The 23,634-nt window shown below is 35.6% G+C and overlaps 1 protein-coding gene across 5 annotated transcripts in view; it reads right to left on the reverse strand.

Annotated features, from left to right (window-relative positions):
* Positions 1-23,634, reverse strand: part of SLC12A7 (solute carrier family 12 member 7) — a 111,156-nt gene that overhangs the window by 16,391 nt on the left and 71,131 nt on the right. For 3 of the 5 annotated variants that reach the window (XM_070940780.1, XM_070940779.1, XM_070940783.1), the window contains exons 13-22: positions 21,242-21,360; positions 19,705-19,803; positions 18,249-18,368; positions 17,077-17,181; positions 16,702-16,870; positions 14,057-14,252; positions 11,376-11,545; positions 9,858-9,989; positions 7,718-7,825; positions 3,324-3,440 (exon numbers count right to left, since the gene is read on the reverse strand). In XM_070940780.1, coding sequence (XP_070796881.1) covers positions 3,324-3,440; positions 7,718-7,825; positions 9,858-9,989; positions 11,376-11,545; positions 14,057-14,252; positions 16,702-16,870; positions 17,077-17,181; positions 18,249-18,368; positions 19,705-19,803; positions 21,242-21,360 — 1,335 coding nt within the window. The remainder of the gene's footprint in view (positions 1-3,323; positions 3,441-7,717; positions 7,826-9,857; positions 9,990-11,375; positions 11,546-14,056; positions 14,253-16,701; positions 16,871-17,076; positions 17,182-18,248; positions 18,369-19,704; positions 19,804-21,241; positions 21,361-23,634) is intronic. The other 2 variants (XM_070940782.1, XM_070940781.1) reach the window with 1 other exon arrangement.

Genomic DNA, 23,634 nt, shown 5'->3' on the forward strand with positions numbered 1-23,634 from the left:
ATTGAATGGTAATTATACCATTAAAATGCTAAATCTGGGTTTTTCTAAAAGTAGTGTGAAATTCATTCTTCCATGTTGTTGCAGAGGATCCAATAATATTGTGGCTTGACAAACTATATGCATATATAATGAATTTCAATATAGGTGAGAAGTCCATGCAAAATAGCTTTGAGAAGACAATAATAATTTGCACTTACATACATATATGCTTTCCAAAGAGTTTATACTATTATCTTGCAAAAATGATATCTATTCCCATCTACCACATAAATAATTGGGACAGTTGCTGTCATTATCATAGTCACATGACATGAACAGTCAATATTATAGTATCAATAGTATATAGCCTCTTTCACAAAATTCAAATTGACGTGTATATCTAAAAATCAGTAATTTCTTATTGATTTTATCACTACTGTTGTATCACTACTGATACAACAACTATAATGATATCAATATCAATAATAATAACCAAGTATTCTATTTCGATCACATGGGAATTGACCTCTAAATAAAAAAAAAATGGACTTACAATCAAAAAGATTTACTGTTCAGCATTGGAAACACAAACATATGTTTTACCTATTCAGCAGTTTGCAGAATTGATTAATACAGACTAACCAAGGATGATTACAATAAATTAGGGCCTCAATTTATTTCATATAATGTGTCTCTCTAAATATACATTTTGTATGTGTATATTTTTAGCTTTTTATAACATTGTTTCTTTTTTTTGCATTCTATTAAAAAACTTAAATAACCAATTATAAATCAATATTTATCTTAAATTTAAATTATATTTTTAATTATTTATATTTACATATATGTATTTACACAAATCTAGGATGTTTTTATTATTAGCCTTTTCTTCTGAAAGTTTGCTTTTTTTTCTAATGCATTTAAAATCCAGGATAAGTCTTTACTGCACACAGAAAGAGCTCCTTTATTTTTTTCCTCCTTTTTTATCACTATATTTTTTATTTCTTTCATTAGGACAAATTGTTGAATTATTAGATTATAATCTAACCTCATAAAAGTTATTTTCATATTTAAATTCTACACAGTATTATTGAGAAAAAAATGTATTTAAAAAATGGACTCAAAAACAGACAAATTATTATTTTTCTTCCTTGCCCTGCTAAAAGGTTTGGCCTGCCAGCCAAATTAATTATGGGCTGAAGAAATATGGGATTTTCAGTCTGAAGAAAAGATGACTCATGTAAAGGGAAAGTAGAGGGAGGTGGCTAATAATTATTCTCCACACCACAGAAACTAGGATCAGAAATAACTCTTAATTTATTATTCTGTTTCTGTAATTTTATCTTTTGAGTGAGTAAAGGAGTGCAACCAATCCTTCTTTATCACTGGGTTTTCCTCTAGATGGCACTACTTTGCTTCATAACATCATGCGTATTTTAAAATCTGGCTGGATTCTATTAGAGTGGATTCTTCTTAGTACAATTTGGGTGTTAAATATATGCCAGGTTTCAAAGATTAACATCTTTTTGAAGATATTTAAAAGGCTTTTTGATCATCCCAAACAAGCAAGGATATGTGGCAAAGGCACAACCAGTAGCAGACAGAGGTGCAGAGGTTGATCGGATGGATGGATGGATGGATGGATGGATGGATGGAAGGAAGGAAGGAAGGAAGGAAGGAAGGAAGGAAAATGATAGCATTCCTTTCTTTTCTCTCTGCCACACCAACCTGAATAGGCTACCCCTGAGGCACTATTCAAAATATCACCAAGAGTGTCCTGAAGTGCAGCATATACCATGAAAGCCTGCAACCTGGACTATAAGATAAGTTAGTAGGCAAGAGTATGAATTAATGAAAGAATAAAAACAGGTATGTATATCAATGTTTTTCTTTTTTAAAAAAATAGCAAGGGAGTCAGTTCTCTTCTATCGGGTGCTATGCAGTTATGTTAAGTGCAATAATGAGTCATTTCACTGCCATTACATTAAATTTTATTATATTATTTACATTTTTGGTGAAAAAGAATTATAAATTATCTCAGATGTTAGAGGACGGTTACGTCATGATTTGAAAATCTTTCACATGAAACAATGGCTTTAAAGCACAATACATTAAACATGAAAAGGAGATGATTATCTACCAAATCCTACTTCGGAGATATTTTTTGCTATTCTTTTAAGCAAACATTGACACAGAACTTACTAACTAAAGGTTAACTACAAAAACAATATTCCATGTTGCTATGAACTAAGGATTTGCCCACACTTGAAGTGCCACTTTTTCATGTACTGTACTGTAGCAAATTTCTTCTGAATGAGAAATTTAAAATTCAAAAATAAATGTATAGCCAATGCCTTTTATTAAACTACTAAGAAAAGATGAAATGAGGAATGTCAGTTTGTAGGCAATAATGGATGTTTAAATTCATTTGATTTCAGATGAGACTAATCAAGTGATCTATGGACAGATTTCTAATTTCAAAATTTATAATTTTACAAAATATAGAATAGATGGTGATGTGAATTCTAATGGGAAATATAGAACATCCCTATGCAAATTCCTGCTTTTCCTCCTACCTTCTGGGTTTTAAATGTTCAATCCACCTCTTTAAACAGGATTCTACACATTACACTGGCAAATTGCCTATGTTTGTATCCTTTTATCTATGGCCAGAAAAAATTCTACATCAAGATGAAATTGAAATAAAAATGGAGTAATCTGAAGCAATTTCCAGTGTACATTCATATCAATAGTTAACATCCTTAAGCAAGAGAAATGCAAATATCCTACTGATAAGGCACTTCATCTTGTTTAGCCTTTCTTTAAATTGATCTGTTTTAGTATATTGTCCAGGTAAAGCAATGCAGGATATACAGTATTCCATAAGGTTTGGGCAGTACCGTACAATTATGTGCAACATTCCTTTCCAAAAGATCTTCATTAATAAGGATACTTCATGTTGTAAAGATTAATAGCTAATGGATTCATCGAATAAATATTTTCCCCTTTATATCATCACAAACTCATGGAGTCAATGAACACTTACCAGAACAAATCCAAATAGATGTTGTTATTCAGAACAAACTATTTTGTTTAGTCCTTCAATATCATTAAGTTAAGATTGTCATGGTATTAATTCAAGAGTTAACTATGGAAAATCACTATTGAATTTTTCACAAAAAATGTACTTTTATTTGTGGAAGGGGAGTTCTCTGCATATAATGTTAAAATCATTTAGTAAGAATTAGAAAAACAGGCACTGGCAATAATTAGTACAGTTATGGTTTAGAGAGGCGCTTGAAGTGTTGTGATGGGAAGGGAACAACTAGGTGAGTATCTTCTACCTCTTCTTCCTGAATATCGTTAGGTAGCAGACTGTCTACCCCTTGGCCAATACACTGTGGGTTAGAGCGGCTCTTTCTTCTGATTGAGCTACGAGATTCATCAGTGATGCTCTGAATCTGAGACAGGAAGGCCACCCGGCACAATCAGCATATAGAAAAAGGATATTGCATTAGCTAATGAAACACAATGTTTAATTAAAAGAAATAAACCCAACACATTTAAACTTTAGTTCTGCAACATAATCTTTATCGCATCTACTCACAGGCACATTATTTACACCAATTTCTCAAAAAGGGATAAAATCCAACGCAATTATTTCTATAGGCAGTCAGTGCAATGGCCAAACACTGAATGGTTTCAAAAAGAAAAAAGAAAAAAAAGAGAGAAAACTTTTAAAATTAAGGTTTAATATAAGAAAATGAATAATCACACACTAGAGTCTTACCAAGAGGGATGTGGTATGGTTTCAAAGCCTTTTTTGTATTTTATTTTCATCTTAGGGCTGAAAATAGGACTGGGGGTGGGAGGCACCGTGTTGCGGTGGTTCTCCTCCTATCTCTCTGACCGGTCGCAGTCTGTGTTGGCAGGGGGGCAGAGGTCGACCTCGAGTCGCCTTGCTTGCGGGGTGCCGCAAGGGTCGGTCCTCTCGCCGCTCCTGTTCAACATTTATGTGAAGCCGCTGGGTGAGATCATCCGTGGTTTTGGGGTGCGATGCCATCTGTACGCTGATGACACTCAGCTGTACATTTCCACCCCAGACCACCCCAATGATGCCCTCGAAGTGATGTCCCAGTGTCTGGAGGCCGTGCGGGTCTGGATGGGGAGGAACAGGCTTCGGCTTAACCCTTCCAAGACCGAGTGGCTGTGGATGCCGGCGTCCCGGTATAGCCAGCTGGTGCCATCTCTGGCTATTGGGGGAGAGTCACTGACCCCCACAGAGGGGGCTCGCAACTTGGGCGTCCTCCTGGACACACGGCTGTCTTTAGAAGAGCATATGACGGCCGTGGCCAGGGGGGCTTTTTATCAGGTTCGCCTGATACGCCAGTTGCGCCCCTTTCTGGATCGGGACTCCTTGTGCACAGTCACTCATGCCTTGGTTACGTCACGCCTGGACTACTGTAACGCTCTCTACATGGGGCTCCCCCTGAGGAGCACCCGGAGGCTCCAGCTGGTGCAGAATGCGGCCGCGCGGGTGATTATGGGAGCGACGTGGCGCTCCCACGTAACACCTCTCCTGCGCGAGCTGCATTGGCTCCCGGTGGTCTTCCGGGTGCGCTTTAAGGTGTTGGTTCTCATCTTTAAAGCGCTCCATGGCTTAGGGCCAGGGTATTTGCGAGACCGCCTGCTGCTACCGATAACCTCCCACCGGCCAATACGCTCTCACAGAGAGGGCCTCCTCGGGGTGCCGTCGGTCAGGCAATGTCGGCTGGCGGCCCCCAGGGGGCGAGCCTTCTCTGTGGGGGCACCCGCCCTGTGGAATGAGCTGCCTCCTGGAATACGATTGATCCCGGACCTCCGGACCTTCCGTAAAGCCCTGAAGACGTTTTTATTTCATCAAGCCGGCCTAGCCTAAATGGTTTTTTAATTGGGATTTTAAATTTTATGGATTTGGGGTTTTAAATTTGGGTAGCCAATGATTTAATTCTTTTAATTATCTTAACTTTTGCATTTGTATGTTTTTTAATTTTGGCTGTTCACCGCCCTGAGTCCCTTCTGGGAGAAGGGCGGTATACAAATTAAATTAATAAATAATAAATAAATAAATAGTTTATTAGTTAGATGAATGTGATATCATAAAGGGAAGGCCAAAACCAAAAACATATTCTCCAGGTATTTTAAACTAGTGGTGTTATCTGTTTAAGATATAAAACATCACAGCAAAGAAACTCATTACATATGATCAACAGGATTAATGTTCCATATAATTAAAAAACCCAGAATTTTACAGTTTAATTTTTAAACGTATTTCTGCAAAGAAAGAGGAGAGAAAAAGCAATCAAGCAAAATTAAAACATGAACTTACAGTGGGGCAAAAAAGTATTTAGTCAGCCACCAATTGTGCAAGTTCTCCCACTTAAAAAGATGAGAGAGGCCTGTAATTGTCATCATAGGTAGACCTCAACTATGAGAGACAAAATGAGAAAACAAATCCATACAATCACATTGTCTGATTTGGAAAGAATTTATTTGCAAATTATGATGGAAAATAAGTATTTGGTCAATATCAAAAGTTCATCTCAATACTTTGTTATATATCCTTTGTTGGCAATGACAGAGGTCAAACATTTTTTGTAAGTCTTCACAAGGTTGGCACGCATTGTTGCTGGTATGTTGGCCCATTCCTCCATGCAGCTCTCCTCTACAGCAGTGATGTTTTGGGCTGTCACTGGGCAACACGGACTTTCAACTCCCTCCAAAGGTTTTCTATGGGGTTGAGATCTGGAGACTGGCTAGGCCACTACAGGATCTTCTTACGAAACCACTCCTTCGTTGCCCGGGCGGTGGGTGTGGGATCATTGTCATGCTGAAAGACCAAGCCACGTTTCATCTTCAATGCCCTTGGTGATGGAAGGAGGTTTGCACTCAAAATCTCACAATACATGGCCCCATTCATTCTGTCCTGTACACGGATCAGTCGTCCTGGTCTCTTTGCAGAGAAACAGCCCCAAAGCATGATGTTGCCACCCCCATGCTTCACAGTAGGTGTGGTGTTCTTTGGATGCAACTCAGCATTCTCTCTCCTCCAAACACGAGGAGTTGTGTTTCTACCAAACAGTTCTACTTTGGTTTCATCTGACCATATGACATTTTCCCAATCCTCTTCTGGATCATCCAAATGCTCTCTAGCAAACTTCTGATGGGCCCGGACATGTACTGGCTTAAGCAGGGGGACACATCTGGCACTGTAGGATCTGAGTCCCTGGTGGCATAGTGTGTTACTGATGGTAGCCTTTGTTACTTTGGTCCCAGCTCTCTGGTCATTCACTAGGTCTCCCCGTGTGGTTCTGGGATTTTTGCTCACTGTTCTTGTGATCATTTTGACCCCACAGGTGAGATCTTGTGTGGAGCCCAAATCGAGGGAGATTATCAGTGATCTTGTATGTCTTCCATTTTCTAATTATTGCTCCCACAGTTGATTTCTTCACACCAAGCTGCTTGCCTATTGCAGATTCAGTCTTCCCAGCCTGGTGCAGGTCTACAATTTTGTTTCTGGTGTTCTTCGACAGCTCTTTGGTCTTCACCATAGTGGAGTTTGGAGTGTGACTGTTTGAGGTTGTGGACAGGTGTCTTTTATACTGATAACAAGTTCAAACAGGTGCCATTAATACAGGTAATGAGTGGAGGACAGAGGAGCCTCTTAAAGAAGAAGTTACAGGTCTGTGAGAGCCAGAAATCTTGCTTGTTTGTAGGTGACCAAATACTTATTTTCCATCATAATTTGCAAATAAATTCTTTCCAAATCAGACAATGTGATTGTCTGGATTTGTTTTCTCATTTTGTCTCTCATAGTTGAGGTCTACCTATGATGACAATTACAGGCCTCTCTCATCTTTTTAAGTGGGAGAACTTGCACAATTGGTGGCTGACTAAATACTTTTTTGCCCCACTATAGATTAAATAATGGCAGTCTTAGATTTAAAAAAGCACTCCTTTTTCATTGCCAGCTTAATTAACTTGATCCCTTTATACTTAAAATTTGCAATGAAGAATGTGTGATATAACTGACAAAAATCTCAAGCTTGCTGGAGAAAAAACAAATTAGTAGAAGCTGAATGTAAGCTGAATGTAAAGTCTGCACTAACATGACATGAATATAAAGTCTGGAGTCCAAGATTCTGAAAATGTTCAGAAATGTGCAAAACTAATTAGGTTAAAATAGTGGGTTCCCCCTCCCATCTTCCCAACAGTATAAAGGTTTTTGAAATCTGTAAAATGTCTCAATAAAGAGAAACAAAGAATGATCGTTTTAAAACATGAAAGCGAAACATCAGTATATTAATTTGAAACAATCACATTAAATTGTTTTAAAAAGGCTGAAAAGAACAAATATGAAAAAATGAAGTCCTACCCTAAGACATTCTCAATAGCATACTATTTTAGCCATCAATCAAAGGTTTTAAGATTCTTAACATTAACAATTTAGTATTACTGAAAAAGTAATGAACTTATTTCAAAGGAAATCAAATTAAACCCTGATAGAAACTGTGCTCAGACTTTTCTATTTATTCCAAACTACATATTGAATGATTAACTGCTCCTCTTCACTGAAATAACCGAGATGGACTTGTCACACTTATGATTCATAAAAGATTAACCTCCGTTTGCGGGAATATCCAGAAATAATGTTCTCATTAACTAAAATGCTACTGCCAAAATAAAGAAAATTCATTACCTCCCTCTCCCTTTCATTCTTTGAGAGCTGCATTTGTTTTAGCATCTGAGATCTCTGCTCCATCACAAGAGTTTTCTCGTATGTAAAAGCTGAAATATCATTTTCAAACTGTAAAAACAAGCTAGTATTAGTTATATTAAAATTCTCTCATTTTATAGTATACTGTAACTCTTGGCAAAATTTGTACATCTAGCACTAAGTTAATAACAGCTGTTGGACCAGAATTTCCATTGCTAAGCAACACAACCATAAAGCATGATGTCATAAGATCATGCCACTTAGCAACGATAGGCCCAGCATTTTTATTAATGACTTATTGGCTTTTCCATTGGCTTTGCTTGTCAGAAGCCAGCAGTGAAGTTTGCAAATAGCAATCACATGACCACAGGAATGGCCAGAATGTCAAAAATCTGTTGTAACTACCACTTGTTGAGTGCTGCCATAAGTTTGAACGGTCACAGAATGAGTGGTTGTTAAACAAGGACCACCTGCAAGTGCTTCAAATCAGATTCAAATTTACATATGCCGTTTTAAAGCCTGTTACACTGCTATAAAATGTTTTTATATTATAAAATAAGAGGCTGATACAGACATGGCCATCCTGTGCATTGTGATGCAAACTCTGACCCTTTTGTACTTGGAATGTGACCACAAGTATGTAAGGGATATCATTTGCATGGTCATGTCATGATGTACATTTTTTCATTTTAACAAAATCTTGTCTTGTAATAGATTTGCCTGATGCAGAATGGTTATGTGGACTTTAACAGTGACGGAGAATCTGCAGTCCTCCAATCAATGCTGCGGGATGTTGTAGTTTATACAAAAGTCTGGAGGGCAATAGTTTAAGTTGCCTTGAAAAGGAAAGAACCTAAAGTAGCATCTTGCCAGTGCATTATTAAGTCAGTGACACAGATTCCTATAATTATGGGACAACAAATACACAGAAATAAGTCCAGAAATTCATTTAACAATACTTCAGAAACAAAGACAGCACCCTTCCCCCAAAATCGTGATTCCACCCACTCTATCATTTCATTACCAACAGCAGCTTCTATGCACCTACGGGACTACTATATGTGGATTCTAGCCATCAAAAGTTGCCGATCAAAAAGCTGTTTTCAACTTTTGAAGCCAAACATTATAAATTGAACAGCTCCAATTTTATATTTAATGTGACAATTTTTTTCAATGAAAATAGTCTAAGTCATCATCAAAGGCACTAAAATGCAGGATATGTCATCCTATATTGCATCATGATAATCAATGAAGCCTTTATTATAAATGAATCCATTTCATGAATTTTACTGATTAAACTATCCTAATCCAAATGATTTATATATAAAATGTAAGTTTGTGTACCATTTTGATGAGCATCAGTATCAACTATCAAATTTTCTCAGCTTAGTTTCCCCCCCCCCAAAAAAAATCTTAGATTCACTTACTTTGGGAAACCCAAATAGCATGTTTTGCACATACTTAATATTGCACTCATCTAAATTTGGGGTCAAGGTTGTTCCCTGCTTTGTTAGTCACACCCGCTCACTGCTTTTAGCATGCTAGATTCCTTTATTAAGAATTCCTTTCCTGGCTGTGAAGTAGACAAGGAAAAGGAGTGGGAAGCTCACTGACAGCTGGAAAGGACAGGTGCAAAATTACATTGAATGGGATTCTTTATATACACTATGACATATTCTGTTATTACACAGTTGTTTGGTTGGATTTACTGTTCTATTCCAGTGGGCCTAGTCTAGATTGACAAAGTGCCGGCTGTTTCAATAAACCAGTTTTGGCTGAAATGGAGAAGAGGCAGGAGATAGAAACAGGTAAGAAGTTGCTTGGAGCACAAATTCTCTTACAAACTTTCCCTAAAATCTGATGCTGAGAAAATGAAATTCAGATAGATTTAGCTGAGAAAAGGGGCTCCAATTCATCCTAAGTACTCTTTAGGATCTACTTTGAAGTTCAAAAAGACTCCTCCCACACAGGAACTAAAACTTAAAATCTGAACTTGTCTGCTCTCTCCAAAAGGACTTATTGCAAGATGACCAAATTCTCCCACTGATTTGGGGAAATCATACTTTTTCAGTTGAAATTGTGCACTTCATAAATGCATTAATTGGTAACTAATAGACCTTACCATTTCAACAACTTCTACTTCAGCTTTAATTCGAAGATGGTATAAAAACATCTGAAGATCACTCTTCATCTGAATACTATTGTCATCCATCTGAGCTACAGTGAAGATGCGCATTCTACATTTTCTCCACACCTATAAACAGAAAAGCACACTGTATGCAATTAATACATTTTAACTAATTAATTTGACCAGTACAGCTATTGCTGGAAGATTGTTTTTAACTAGAAGCTTCTGATATTTATGAAAAGATATAGCACTGCACATATATTTTCAGCATGCCACCATAATATAGTTTATTTTTAGCTCAGCTTAAATGAACACAGATGGTGTGCCTTAGCAGTTCATATTGTAGATCAGACCACAATAACTGATCCAACAAATTATTGTTAAAGAAATGCTGGTGGATAAGTGCACAATGTAAAGCCTCCAGTGTTGTTGAAACGTATTTTGAAGAGGTTCCCAGTTACCGTGTCTAATAGTGAGAAATAATGGAACATCAACTTGATTTAGTTCATCAACAGCTAAATATTGTACATCTGTTGCCTAATGTTCATGTGGACTATTATGTGAATTAAGCTAATAGTGCTAATGCCAAAATGTGATGTCACATTTAGGACTACCAGATTTCAACTGCAAAAATCTGGACAATCACTAGATGCTGTCTGGTAGCAGAGAATAATCCAATCTAGAATATCATTTAGTTCTCATTTTCTAGGGCAGGGGTGTCAATCGTCACAGCGGCATCATGTGACGTATTGGGACCTTTCCCGCTTCGCTAAACTGGGTGTGGCGTGGCCAGCATGTAATGCATCCGGCCCGTGGGCTGGGAATTTGACAGCGGTGTTATCCCTCCAAACTTTGAGTCCTTGGTAAATCTCGTAAGCCATCTCTTCATTCAAGTTATTAATTTAAAAAAGTGAAGAAGGGAGAAGCCAGACTTACATCTTACGGAACCACAACCGATACCTCACATCAGATAGATGAGGAACTACTGAGGAGCACACTTTTTTTCAAGTCAGCTATATTTACTTAGTTGTTATGTGTCTAGCCTACTCTTAATTTGGTTGCTAATTAGAATGTCAGAGATTATTTTGTTGAATGTTTTGTCAGGGTACATGTTTAACTGCAATCTATTAAGATCTATTATGCAATCAAAAACTGAGGTAAAGTTAGCCTGGCAAGACTTGTTTATTATAAATCTGTGGTGATATATGTTAGTATTTTGCTGTCTTCAGTAAAAAGCTGTACGTACTCTTTCTTGCCTTGAACATATCCTAAGAAAATTTTTGTTGTTGCTCTCACCATCACTCATCAAGCTCATTCTGAGATTTACCTTTCTTGAGTGCCTCTCTTCAATTATGGGCTATGTATAGTCTATACAGTTTGATTTCTTGTCTCCCTTTCATCCTGTTCTTTGTATTGTTGTTTTTAGATCACTATGAGTCTGAAATAATATTACCTTTTTATATATCAATAGCAATATATCTCAATCTTTGCAAGTAAAATAAATGCTACCACCTTATGTTGTTTCAGGAGGAAAGGAAGCAACATCAGCATGCCACCGTCATGAACAATCCACCATATATCTATGTTGCCTTCACTAAAACGTTCCTGATTCATTGGAAACAAGTCTATGTTTTTAGCAACTAGTAGAGCTTGCTGTGCAGCTGTTGTTTCTCGTACAGTGTCTGAAACACAAATGGTAATCAGTATTTTAGAGTTGGATAAGTAGTATTTGAGGATCTTAACAAGAATCAACATATGCAGCAGAATGAAAGTGTATTATTTAGCTGCAAGTCCACTTCTCAAAGTAGTCATTTACCAATTCACACACAAAGGTTAGATAAATACACCAGAGCCTATTTGCAATGTTCTATAATTTAGGGAATTTTTTGTTAGAAACCACACCTGTATGCAGCATACATAAGCAGGTGCAGTTTCCACTAAATCCTTGGTAATCTGAGAGGAATGCTGAAATTACTCAATGCTGAACAGAATTAGACAATGGACTGTGTGAATAACCATTTTTATATACATATAATGTACATAGCTTGTTATCCGGTAGAGAATCTGGTGCTCATAAGGTGACTGAACAAAGCACAGGTCTTCAAGTCTTCATGAATGGATGTTCATAATGAAGAATAAAAGTGGGATGTAACAGCCTGCATATTCTGATATTATGAGATGTCATGACATATGTAGTTTTAAAGTGGTCAAAGATCTGAGATACTGTCATTTAGATAGATCAAAACAAAGTTTGATTTCTGCAACTTTCTACATGAAAAAATTTTGAGAAGAAAACCTCAATCCCTGAGAGGGTTCTTGAAAAGCCCAAAACAAATGCCAGTCATTTTGTAATGATGTAACTTTATGACACAGAAAGCAACTCTTAGAACACCAAGGGAACCTATGAAAAATGTTATTTGGAGATCTGTGAAAGGGATTATTTTATTTTATGAAGAATAAGGATGAATCTCAACCTATGAAATACATTTCTCAGAAAGTCAAATTCACTGCTACTAAGAATACAATTTTCCATGAAAAAAGATGATTTGGACCAGTCACCCGCTGTTGAAATGGCTTTAACATTAGAACCATGGAAAGATCCCATACAGAAACTGAGAGGGATATTAGTGATAAACACAATCAAATATTTCCTAAAACTCTTTAAAATGCATTAGAAAAGAGTTAAATAGTATCCACCAGAGGGCAAAAGAAAGAAGCATGTTTATGGAAGTAAAAACCAAGCCACACTGCTTCAGAAACAAAGGAAAAACAAAAAGGAAAGATACTGAAGGGAACTGAATTTATTCCTTTCTTGCATAATCTGCAAAGGATCTGTACTTAGCTGCATAACAAGTTCTTATGCAAGGCTTCCAAGAAGCTAGGAGGACCTATCTACGTGAATCTGAAGGGAAGTTATGGTCAAATTCTTCAAGCTGTAAGGGGAAAGATAATAGAACAGTAGTTAGTAGCAGGTTATCTCAGGACGTAAAGATATTCTCACAGCAAGCTAGCTGCACTCTTCACTGCTGAGCCTATTACATGACAATGAGGATGCAACTGGCTGATTCTTTGGAGATTTTTGCAAGGACCCTGATAGCAGAGGACCAGGTTGAAGAAGGTACCAGAAAAGATTCATTCCATGAGAATAAAAAGTTCTAATAGTTCTGCCTCTGCTATCAGCTGAGTGTGCAGCAGGGAAACTAGATTGCTTTAGTGTTACTTGATCAACCGATCATGGTTGTATTCAGTATGTAGATTTCAATCATGTAAATCATACAGATCATTGCCTAATGGAAAATGTGAGGTTTAAAAGTGGAGTGGATTTAGTAACACTTTCTTGGCATCACCTGATATAATTTGAGCTGTTTAACACCTAAATAGATCCCGGAAGGCTGACAATGCTAATCATTTCATTGACGGGGTACTAAGATACTTCTGATGGAGACCAAGATCCATGGATGTATTAAAGATGTGCCTCTCACTCAGAAATTAGCATGTGGTGACAAGCTGCATCAGAGAAATTGCTCCTTTAGTAAGGTTTTCCTGTAGCTAAGCATCAATTTACAGCTTGCAGATACATTGGAAAGTTGGAGCTTGATGGAGAAATTCCAAAGATGGAGAGATTTGAAACCAGATGTAATGATGCTAAGGTAACATGCTTGTAAGGAACACTTCCAGAGATGAGCAAAATAGTTCTTATCACTATGACATTTGCATCTGTTGGCATAAAAAGAAGTTTAACATTCACACTCACTGAAATGGCACTGATAGTCACTCTGATGAATCAGATAACCCTCAAAAGAACGAGCAAATATCTTATAATTGCCCCAGAGCTTCAACTGTATGGAAGGGTATGTGGTAAGATTTATCAAGAATTTCGCCCTGTATATGAATCACAGAGACTAGATTATGGAAGTCTCATTCTTGAATGCTTCTTTAAATAGGAGTTTAACTTGGTACAGAGCAAACACAGATGGATACATAAATTTGTATACGTTCAAGTGGATTATATCCCAACCATTAATTACTGTCTGTGAAGTTCAATTCAATTAACTCTGTTATCAAGCCATCAATTCTCTGTTATCAAAAATATGTTATCAAAATACAATTCTCTTTGAAACTTTCAACATAACAGTCAATTCAATAAATATAAATTCTCAATCTACTCATATTGATTTACAAAAAACACATACCAACAAAGTTTTTCCAAGAAAATCTATTATCCGTCTGCTTCCAGGATTGAGGCCATGCCATCAAAACAGTATTATGTTTCATCCCCCCAAGACCAGCAGACTGAATCAAATGAGAGATTCCATCTCTAACACTGGGGGACACTATGATTTGACAAAATCCTTTGGTTTTTTCTGTTCCCATTAAAGATCGAATATTCTTTAGGGGGAAAAAATAGAAATTAGGGTAAAAGGTAATTTACACAATAAAAAAATTATGAAGATTCTTAATGCATTTAAAGGATTAATAAGTTTCTCAAGTAAGCTCTTGTGAATGCCAGTCTAATTATGAAACTACGGTATCCCTGGAAAAAAAAAGATACTTTAAATGAACAAGTGATCTGGCTAAATCAAAAGGAAAGAAGCCACAGACTAAATGAAAACATTTAAAGATCTAAAAATTAGGAAATGAATTACTGATGGACCAATTATCACCTTTGTTACCTGGAAATTGGATTTACTTCTTAAACAGGATGCAAATAAAGCAATTTCCATGAGTAAGAAAATGGAAGACGACTAGGTGTAATTAACTCTACTTGTGCAATCTCCTTTTGGGTTTCCAGAACTAAATATAAATTAATATAATAGCATAGATTTTAATATTAGGAAAATTGGCATGGACTATAGCTTCTCCTTGTTTTAAATTTATTCTAAGTGTCTTATTGATTCCATAATTATGTATGCAAAATAACTTATATTGGTTATATGTAATTAAGTTACTTAGTCTTAGCCAGGGTTCAGTAATTATTCCTGAAATGTTCCTCATACTTATTCTTTTCTCAAGTGAAGTACATTCTTCCATGTAGACAATCTCTTTTACTTTATTTTGAAAAGCAAAGCACAATTTCAAAATACCATCTAATTTTAGGAAATAGCACTGAACTGCTATATTGCTTTTAAAATAATCAAATAGTGGGATAAAAAATTTATATCAGCAATCATTTACAAACTGCTGAACCATTCTCTTTTCCTGAAAGTATTCCAAAGAGACTTCTGTCACTATCTTGTTAAATATTTAGAGGATTATACAATTAAGTCAATGCTGACTTCATACAAGCTGTGATTAAAGTACATTTCTCTAAGCACTTTGCTTCAAATAATCTCAAATTTATTCTAATTCTGTACTGCAGGCAATTCAAACCCTGTTCTTGTGAAAAAGCCCTATTCAAACTTTCTAAATATAGATATTAATAACAACACATTTTATGCTCTCTTTTATACATTAAAATATTTTGTGCAAGAAATTTGATAGCCTGAGGTATCATGCATTGAATTCTGAATATATTCTAACTGAAAAAATTGTAAACAAAATGTATTAATAGACTATTTTTCTTTTTGCAGAATACATAAGTGAAGCACAAAGAATCTTCTACTATATTTGTTAGTTAGGTCAGGATCTGCTATAAATCACTATCTCTTGTTTTTGTGCATATCATATTCCCTATTCCAATAACTTGGACTGTACCGATAACTTCTAGCTGTAATGTCTATCTTCCTTTATCAACAGCAAGATGGATGGACTCGATTACAAGTTAATACTGGATGTTCTGAAGTCCAAGATTGGAAACAGAACACCCTGCCAAAAATTATCTATGTGGTTGTTAAGAATTAACAACTGTAGAAAAATTAAAAACCAGATTTACAACAAATCTCTCCTCTTAGTATATAGTGAGTGACCAACCTGAGCTTGATGCCATTCACAGAACAGCAACCTTTTGTTTATTGGGTTTTTTTTTTGTACAATTGGAATTCCTACTACCTGGTTAAGAGACAATGTTTCCCCATATAGCGATAAGATTAATCAATCAATACACTTTATTATTAAAATCAAAAACTTATAGTGATAAGGAATTCTTGCCAGAGCACATGAAAGAAGTATCCCTGTTATAAATATCCTTCTCCAAGTGCTGCCATCTACTTTACAAAAGGTTTAGTGTTCAGTTTTCCACTAAAAGTGAATATCCAATGAAGAAAATATAATTAGTCAATTTGTAAATTTGATATACATATATTTTCTTTCACAATGTAAGTTATGGTTACTTATTGATGTTATTGTTGTGACTGAGATGGGTGGCTATATACATCAATTATTAAGTAAGTAAACCAACAAATAAACTTCTACCTTTTACCTCAGCACCAAATGTATTAGTATTATATTGCAGTTACATGCAGTTCTTGACTGGCTTTTAATCACCTTCAGATGTTGACTATAGAGTTATAGTCAGGATTCTTATGCTTGGTATTATTATGGGCAATCTCAAGTATAAATGTATTTTATAAATATAAATGCTATAAAAAGGGGGAGACTCATTGGAAGAGGAAGAAAAATAAAGATGAGAAAAGTTTAAAGAAGAAGAAATTTCTTATGAATATCTTATCTGCACTAACTCTCAATCTTTCATGTAGCAATTACTAGAGAAACTTCTGTTATCAAATAAGTGTTTTTATAAATTACAAAATAGTCTCGATTCTTTGAATATTGTAAAGGTTTTTGCTAGGCAACTAACATAAAAAGCAGAAATTTCCACTATCGGTTTTGTGATACTAGAAAGCAAATGAATATTAAGTCTTACTATCCTTATTTTCTTGCTGTTCATATATATACATACCTCTTCAGCTCTTTCAGCTTCTGCGTATTTATCAAGATATGTTCCTGGGAGTACAGATCCCACAATGGTCAATCCTTTTCCAGCTTTCAATTGACAGGTGAAAGAAAGCAGCCGAGGATGTTTTACTAACTGTTCTGAATCCAAATTCAGCAGTACTAAGACTTGAGGTCTGAAGTATATAATATAAAAATAAATCGTAGAGGATGCCTTTTCAAGATCATAATTTTCCAACACAATAAATTAGCGTTTCATATTATTATACGCTTTAGTTTCAATATATTTGCACTACAATTTACAGGTGGCTCTCCCTATTATGTTTACTCCCAGATAACTGAAAATAGGATTTGATGTGTTAAATATTAAATGCATTCTTACCTCCAATTTTTGGTATGAGGGTGACCATGGTCAACTCGAAGTAAAGCATAACGAGCAGCATTTAAGGACAAACCTCGGATTCCATCTCCCCATTCTTTTTCAGCTCTTAAAATGAGAAGTAACAGAGGTTCACAAACATGACATATTTGTGATAGTTCTATTTTGTTTTGATATAATAGACAATATAAAGGGGGTTCAGGGGCACAAGTTTATACATTATGCTTTATTTTAGACAAATTTCCTTGAGTGCTATCAATGGCAATTATAGACATACAACAAATGTGAATTCACGTGAATGAAAGTTCATGAAACTGTAACAACTTTTTAACAGATGTGTAATTAGAATTTACTGACTGATAGAAATGCATATAATATAATGCATTTAATATCTGCAGTCTGTTTCACCATATTTAAATCTCTTCCAAAAGAAATATTATTTATTTAGTGGATTACAGAGTAACCAGAATGGATGATCAGGTTCTTTGAAGTATAAATATCACTAATATTTGTCATCTATATCTATATTTTACATATAAAATTCAACGTTGATATTTCACTGAAAGAAATGGTCATAGTATAAATCACAATTGCACATTCATTTCACAAATCTTGGTTGGATCTCATCTTTGCTTTTGAATGTACTGAAACTTGAATAAATCCATTCCATCATTTTTCCCCAAAGTGGAAATATTTGAATAACTAGCTTTTTCCGCAATCATTAAACTACTAATTCCCATATTTTTAATTATTTAAAATTTTTCTACCGATCAGGGCAACATCCTTATCTTCACTAGATATGCTGGATTACAAACTGCAAAAGCACAGGCAACATAGGCAAGGAATACATGATTTATATTTTAAAGCATCCAATGAGCATTAAACTTGCTTATTCCTTACTATATATATTCCATTTTTTACATATTCCAAGTAATATAATATTCAGCATTAGTTTTTTTCTTAAAAGTACAAATTAGCTGAAAAATGCACATGGAATAAACATATTAAATAATTAGTGTCTTTTTAAAAGAACATTGCAACAAAATTGAATACTAAATTATATATACTGTAAATAACACTTTTAATTAAATGTTTTGCATTCATGTCATAAAAATTACTTTCCTCCAAGTGTATAAATGTTTTTAATCAAACAATAAATAAATGTGTATGCTTACCCTCTGTATTCTATGTATTTATAAATACATCCTGCAATTAGCATGGCAACCAAGGCATAGTACCAAGAGCAAATGAACATCAAAGCAAGACACAAACTCATTCCTAAGAATGAAAGAGTCCTAAAAGGAAACATGTTCTTAGTTGGTCATATTTATGTATATGTTCTACTTAATCTAACACAATGACAGAGTTTCTAAACTAACATCATTCAATATACATGCTTAACAGAATAATGCAAATACAATAATTAATCATATTGCTATGCCTGGCTTTTATCGAGGAACTCAAGGTAATGTAAAACAATCCTAAGTGACATGGTTTTGGTGTTATAAAATGAACTGGTGTCCACAAATTATAATGCTAAATGTATATCTCTTCAAATAGAAAACTGTAAAGATTTAAAATTATTCTAAAGATGTACCCATAAACCAATTTTCTTTTGGAAATATATGCATGTTCTATCAGATACTGATTCTTTCTAATCTACAGTATTTTTTTCATAGTACAAACAAAACTACAGCATTATCTGATTTATTATATGTTTTAATTTGATTGTCACCTCCTGAGCCTTGCATCGTTTAGGATATGTGCACTTCTCTCTATAGTATCTGCCCACTTAGATAGCAGGGTGGCTCACTCTATGTCACTTGTTTCACTGTCATTTTTGGGAATTATGCAAGTGGGCCTTTTCAAATGCTGTTCCTGTTTTAAGGAACAGCATTCCCCCAAATGTCTAAGTGGAGGCCTCCCTTCTACTCAAAAAATCCATTAAATCCTGACTAATTCATCAGTTCTTGGGTGCATAATAGTATGTGTTTCCTCTAGGAAAAGAAGCTGCCTTTTGCTTGGTTACTATTGAATGGATAAAGATTTCCAGTACTATATATTTCTATATATTATTATTGTTGTTGTTATAAATTAGGGGTGATGCTAATCTGTACCATTTGTTTTAATATAATTTACAAGGGTTGCAATTATACCATATCAGTCAAAGCTTGTTTCATTCACTGTGGTTTTATAAGACCAGTTATATAAATTCATACATAAATGCTTTGTACTAAATTTCCAGTGCAACCCACTACTAGATTATCCATTTACTAGAATATTGCATTAGAAGTCTATAAATAAAAAAATATAAATACATATTTTTAGGAGCATTTATAAGTGAAATTGTATATGTAAGCCTGTGCAGTGAGATATACTTCCAATTCCTGTATTCTGTTCAGTCAAAAATAATACTTTGTTCTTGTTATCTATTTCCTTGCTCTCCTATGGAAATAATGGGAAATAACTCTCTTCCCTTTATTTATTATACAAAATTATATTATGGAATGCTGAAATAAATAAGCAAATAAACAAAAATATTTTATAACTAAAAATATAAATTATCTTAAAAAACAATAAATTTATAAACCAAATGCTTCCAGAATTAAATTGGTAAAGAACATGGTGTACCAGTGATAATATTTGAAACGAGGTCTCCAGTTTGGTGTTCGGAGAAGAGTCTGAAGTGCACATGCCAAGTTCACAAACAGATAGCACATAAGGAAAAACCTAGGGAAAAAAACCATGTTTATAATTTAAATGAATGGCACTATTCACTCAAGACATGGGAACAGAGATAGCCCAGTGAAAGAAAAAGAAGAGGACAAGGTTACAGATGGAAATTGCAATCTTAAAAGATTTCTGATAGTATAATAAGCCAGTCCAGACAATTTTTGTAATTAAGTGATGAGGCATGTGATTTGTCGCCTTTCTGCAGTTTCAAAAAAGCAAAGGTTCCTTTCAGACTAACACAAAAACTGAAGTTTGAGGTATTAAAAAAGAAACAAGACTTGCCAGAGTGTGATTCTATATTACACTTCACAACATTAAATAAAAAGGCCATTGTTCCATAATATACTATAATGCCTATCCCAATTTTGTGTTTTATGAGTTTGATACTCACTAGCGAAAGAAAGTATAAGGCTGGTAGTGGAGAAACAAATAACAGTGTTATTTCTCCATCAGATTTTTAACATGTTTGTCAGTAAAAGAGACAGGAAACTTTTTCCTGAATCTAATTCTGTGGGGAAAGTCTAAATAGACACACACAACCTTGACATGTCACATTTAAAGGAGGGATTTTCTCCTTCTCCACGGCCACTGTAAACCTACATTTCTTGGTATGGTCTCCCTATTGTGGGGTTACAAGCATGCTGCAACCTCACACTATGCAAAAAGACTGAAAATGTACGCAATAAGAGTGCTTGGTAATACAGTGCTACCATCCAGATTCAAAGGGCAAAAAGTGACCAGATTTGTAAGCACAGACCTAGCATTAAACACGTATCTTTCTTTCATATAAGCACTTCTCCCAACAACTTTGGCTCTATGTCATTTTATCAGCTGCAAATGGGAAATGCCTGATTGAATGAGTAAGTGCTCGGTCAGTAGTCCCAGACCAAGTACAAGGTGCAATTTCTCTTAATTGCACCTTGTACTTGGTCTGGGACTACTTTCTCAGAGCAGTACTCTCAAATCATTACCAGTGTATATATTGTTACAAATGCAGGTAAGAAATGGTGTTAAATTTGCAGGAGAAATTCTTAATCTGTCTTTCATTTTCTCTTTTCTCCAATCTGCCTACTCAATTGTTACTGTCTGATATTGTTTTTTAATATAAAATTATTATCTATCTTTTTGATGTGACTAAATATCACACTATCTCTTGCATCTGTTATTTCAGTAGTCTTTTTATGTAAGAATGGCTCCTTAAAATATTTTATTTAGCTAGTATTCTTCAGATTTAGCTTTTGGGTTTTATTAAAGCAATTCTATTCCTTTTAAAGTTGTTCTATTAATTTTGTCTTTTGGATATTGTCTCCGATACTCCTTATGACTTGATACCCAACTTTGCCAGAGTGCTTCCTAAAAATAAGACTGCAATTTTTAAATGATTTTAAAATAAATTGCAAAACAAATATGTTAAAATCTACATAGATATACATACATGGAAAGTATTGGAGCCACACTATCCAGAGAAGCAATAAGAATTCCAATCTCACAAATAAATGCGGTGAGGAGCAAAGCCCATGTAGGTTCTCCATTTGCTTTTCCATGACCAAACACCTTAAAAAAACATAACTGTGTTTACTGAAAAGATACAATATACTCAGTTCAAATATAATTATCAATGCAATAGATTATCTTCTATATTTTTTGAAAGTAACAAATCTGAAGCAGCTTAGTTCAAAACAAGTACCATATTTTTTGCTCCATAAGACACACTTTTTTTTTCTCCAAAAGTGGGTGGAAATACCTGTGTGTTTTATGGAGCGAATATTGCGTCCTTTGGTGAATAGCAGCTTTGATGAATAGCAGCTGAACCCCACCTCTTCTGTCTTTGTCATTGCCTGTCTCTTTTGTCTCTTTTCTGCAGTGCAGGAGTCATAGGCAGAGCTGGCACATAAGAGGACAACTATCTGTGGTCCTCTAAGGCTCCGCCTGATTATTTTTTTTCTTGTTTTCCTCCTCTAAATCTAGGTGCGTCTTATGGTCAGGTGCGTCTTATACTGTGAAAAATACAGTATATTTTTCAAGCTTAGATTGGCATACCACCTTTGGAATACAGGTAGACAAAATGGCAATTGGAACTCAAATTTCCATCCCTAAATGATGGCTATACCTGTAACCCCAGTTGTTAACTGAGTCCCATGATCAACTCCCTGCCAGCTTCCCACCACCAAGTCAGCAAAGAAGCCAGCAGGTAATTGCAAATCCCAGGCAGTTCACAAGCAGGCCAGCAGACAGATATGTGGCTGCTGCCAGAGGGATGCACAAAGGGGCAAGGGAGGCATAGTGAGGCTCAGGACAGTGTGCATACGTGTGTGCAAGGGAGGCACACTAAGCGTGGGGGGAGATGTTCAAAGGCGTGGCATGTAGAAGGTATGCAGGGGTGTATGAAGAAGGTGTGGCGAGGCTCAGAGTTGCAAGGGAGGTGTGGTGAGGCTCAGTAAAGAGGCACACATGGCTAGCAAGAGCGAGCACTAAAATATGCAGGTAGTAAAGAAAACGCGGCAGAGAGGAGACAGATCTTTGTATGGTAAGTGAGTCTGGCATGGCAGGATGGCAGAAGGGATGCAATTGTGGGGAGCGGGGATAGGCAGTGGGAATGTTGTAGTGCCTCTGCGGTCATTCGCAAGGATGAATGACTGCTGTGGTGTTGCAACATTCGTAATTTTGGGAGTATGTCGTAAATACTTGGGAGGGTGCTATTGCGTAACTTTGAATGGTCATTAAGTGAATTGTCATAACTCAAAGACTACCTGTATTATTATCACAGAATATTTTAAAGATATAAAGTAATTTGATCGACTTGGTTAGTATGTTATATGAAAGTCAATGAGGTTGTAAACTATTAACTTATCATGAGAACTTAAGCCAGTTTTGGGTTTTTCAGTAGTCCAGGTATTTTTAAACTTGGTGATACTGTGTATCTCTAAGGCTAAAGTATTTTGTGTCAATTCCCCAATAAATAACCAAATAAAAGTGCTGTGGTTGGTGGATGATGTTGACTGTCAGACTTACAGGCTTGTCAATCTTCACAGAATTCGTTTCCTGCTTCCTCTGTGGACTTGTCTGGGCAAACTGCAGGAATTTGGAGCTGTGCTCCCACTCAAAGCAGGAACATTGTCGACATGGTTCTATGCTTTCCAAACAACTACAACTTCTCTCTGGGGTCTGACATTCCCATACTTTGATAATTCTTGCAATAGTTCATTATTAAACGACACATGGTTTCCCAGACTTATAAATACTGAGTAAAATTAGGCTCAGAGAGTGTAAAGGAGATACGTGTATGGCCCTAACAGATTAGGGCTTCAAGATTTGGGCTGCAAAATTCTGGATATTTATTAGATTACCCAAAGAGATACTAAAAACTAATTTTCACTGAAGTAGTCCAGATTTTTGTGGCTCAAATCTACCGTGTTTCCCTGAAAATAAGACCCTGTCTTATATTTTTTTTGAACCCTGAAATAAGCGCTTGGCCTTATTGCCATGCGCTCAAAAGCCCGATTGGGCTTATTATTAGGGGATGTCTTATTTTGGGGAAAACAGGGTAATAAATGTCTAATAAATGTCAAACTAGGTTTATAGCTACTTACAATAACCTCTATTCTACTGAACATAGTAAATAAAGTACAAGAACAGCTCAGTCCTATAGATCAATCTGATAACTGCAATTTTACAATGGGAAGTGAGTAATTCACTTTCGCTAAATTTAAACCCTGTACCATGAGCCTGAAAATTTCCCTTTGGTGTCTTTTCCTAGAAGCATAAAAACAGATAATATGGCTCATTTGAACGACACATACTTGGTTTGCCTTGATCTCACCCCCCTTT

The sequence above is a fragment of the Pituophis catenifer genome, unplaced genomic scaffold (genome assembly GCF_029215685.1).
Source record: "Pituophis catenifer annectens isolate HBS135680 unplaced genomic scaffold, rPitCat1.0.hap2 SCAF_3, whole genome shotgun sequence".
Lineage (NCBI taxonomy): Eukaryota > Metazoa > Chordata > Lepidosauria > Squamata > Colubridae > Pituophis > Pituophis catenifer.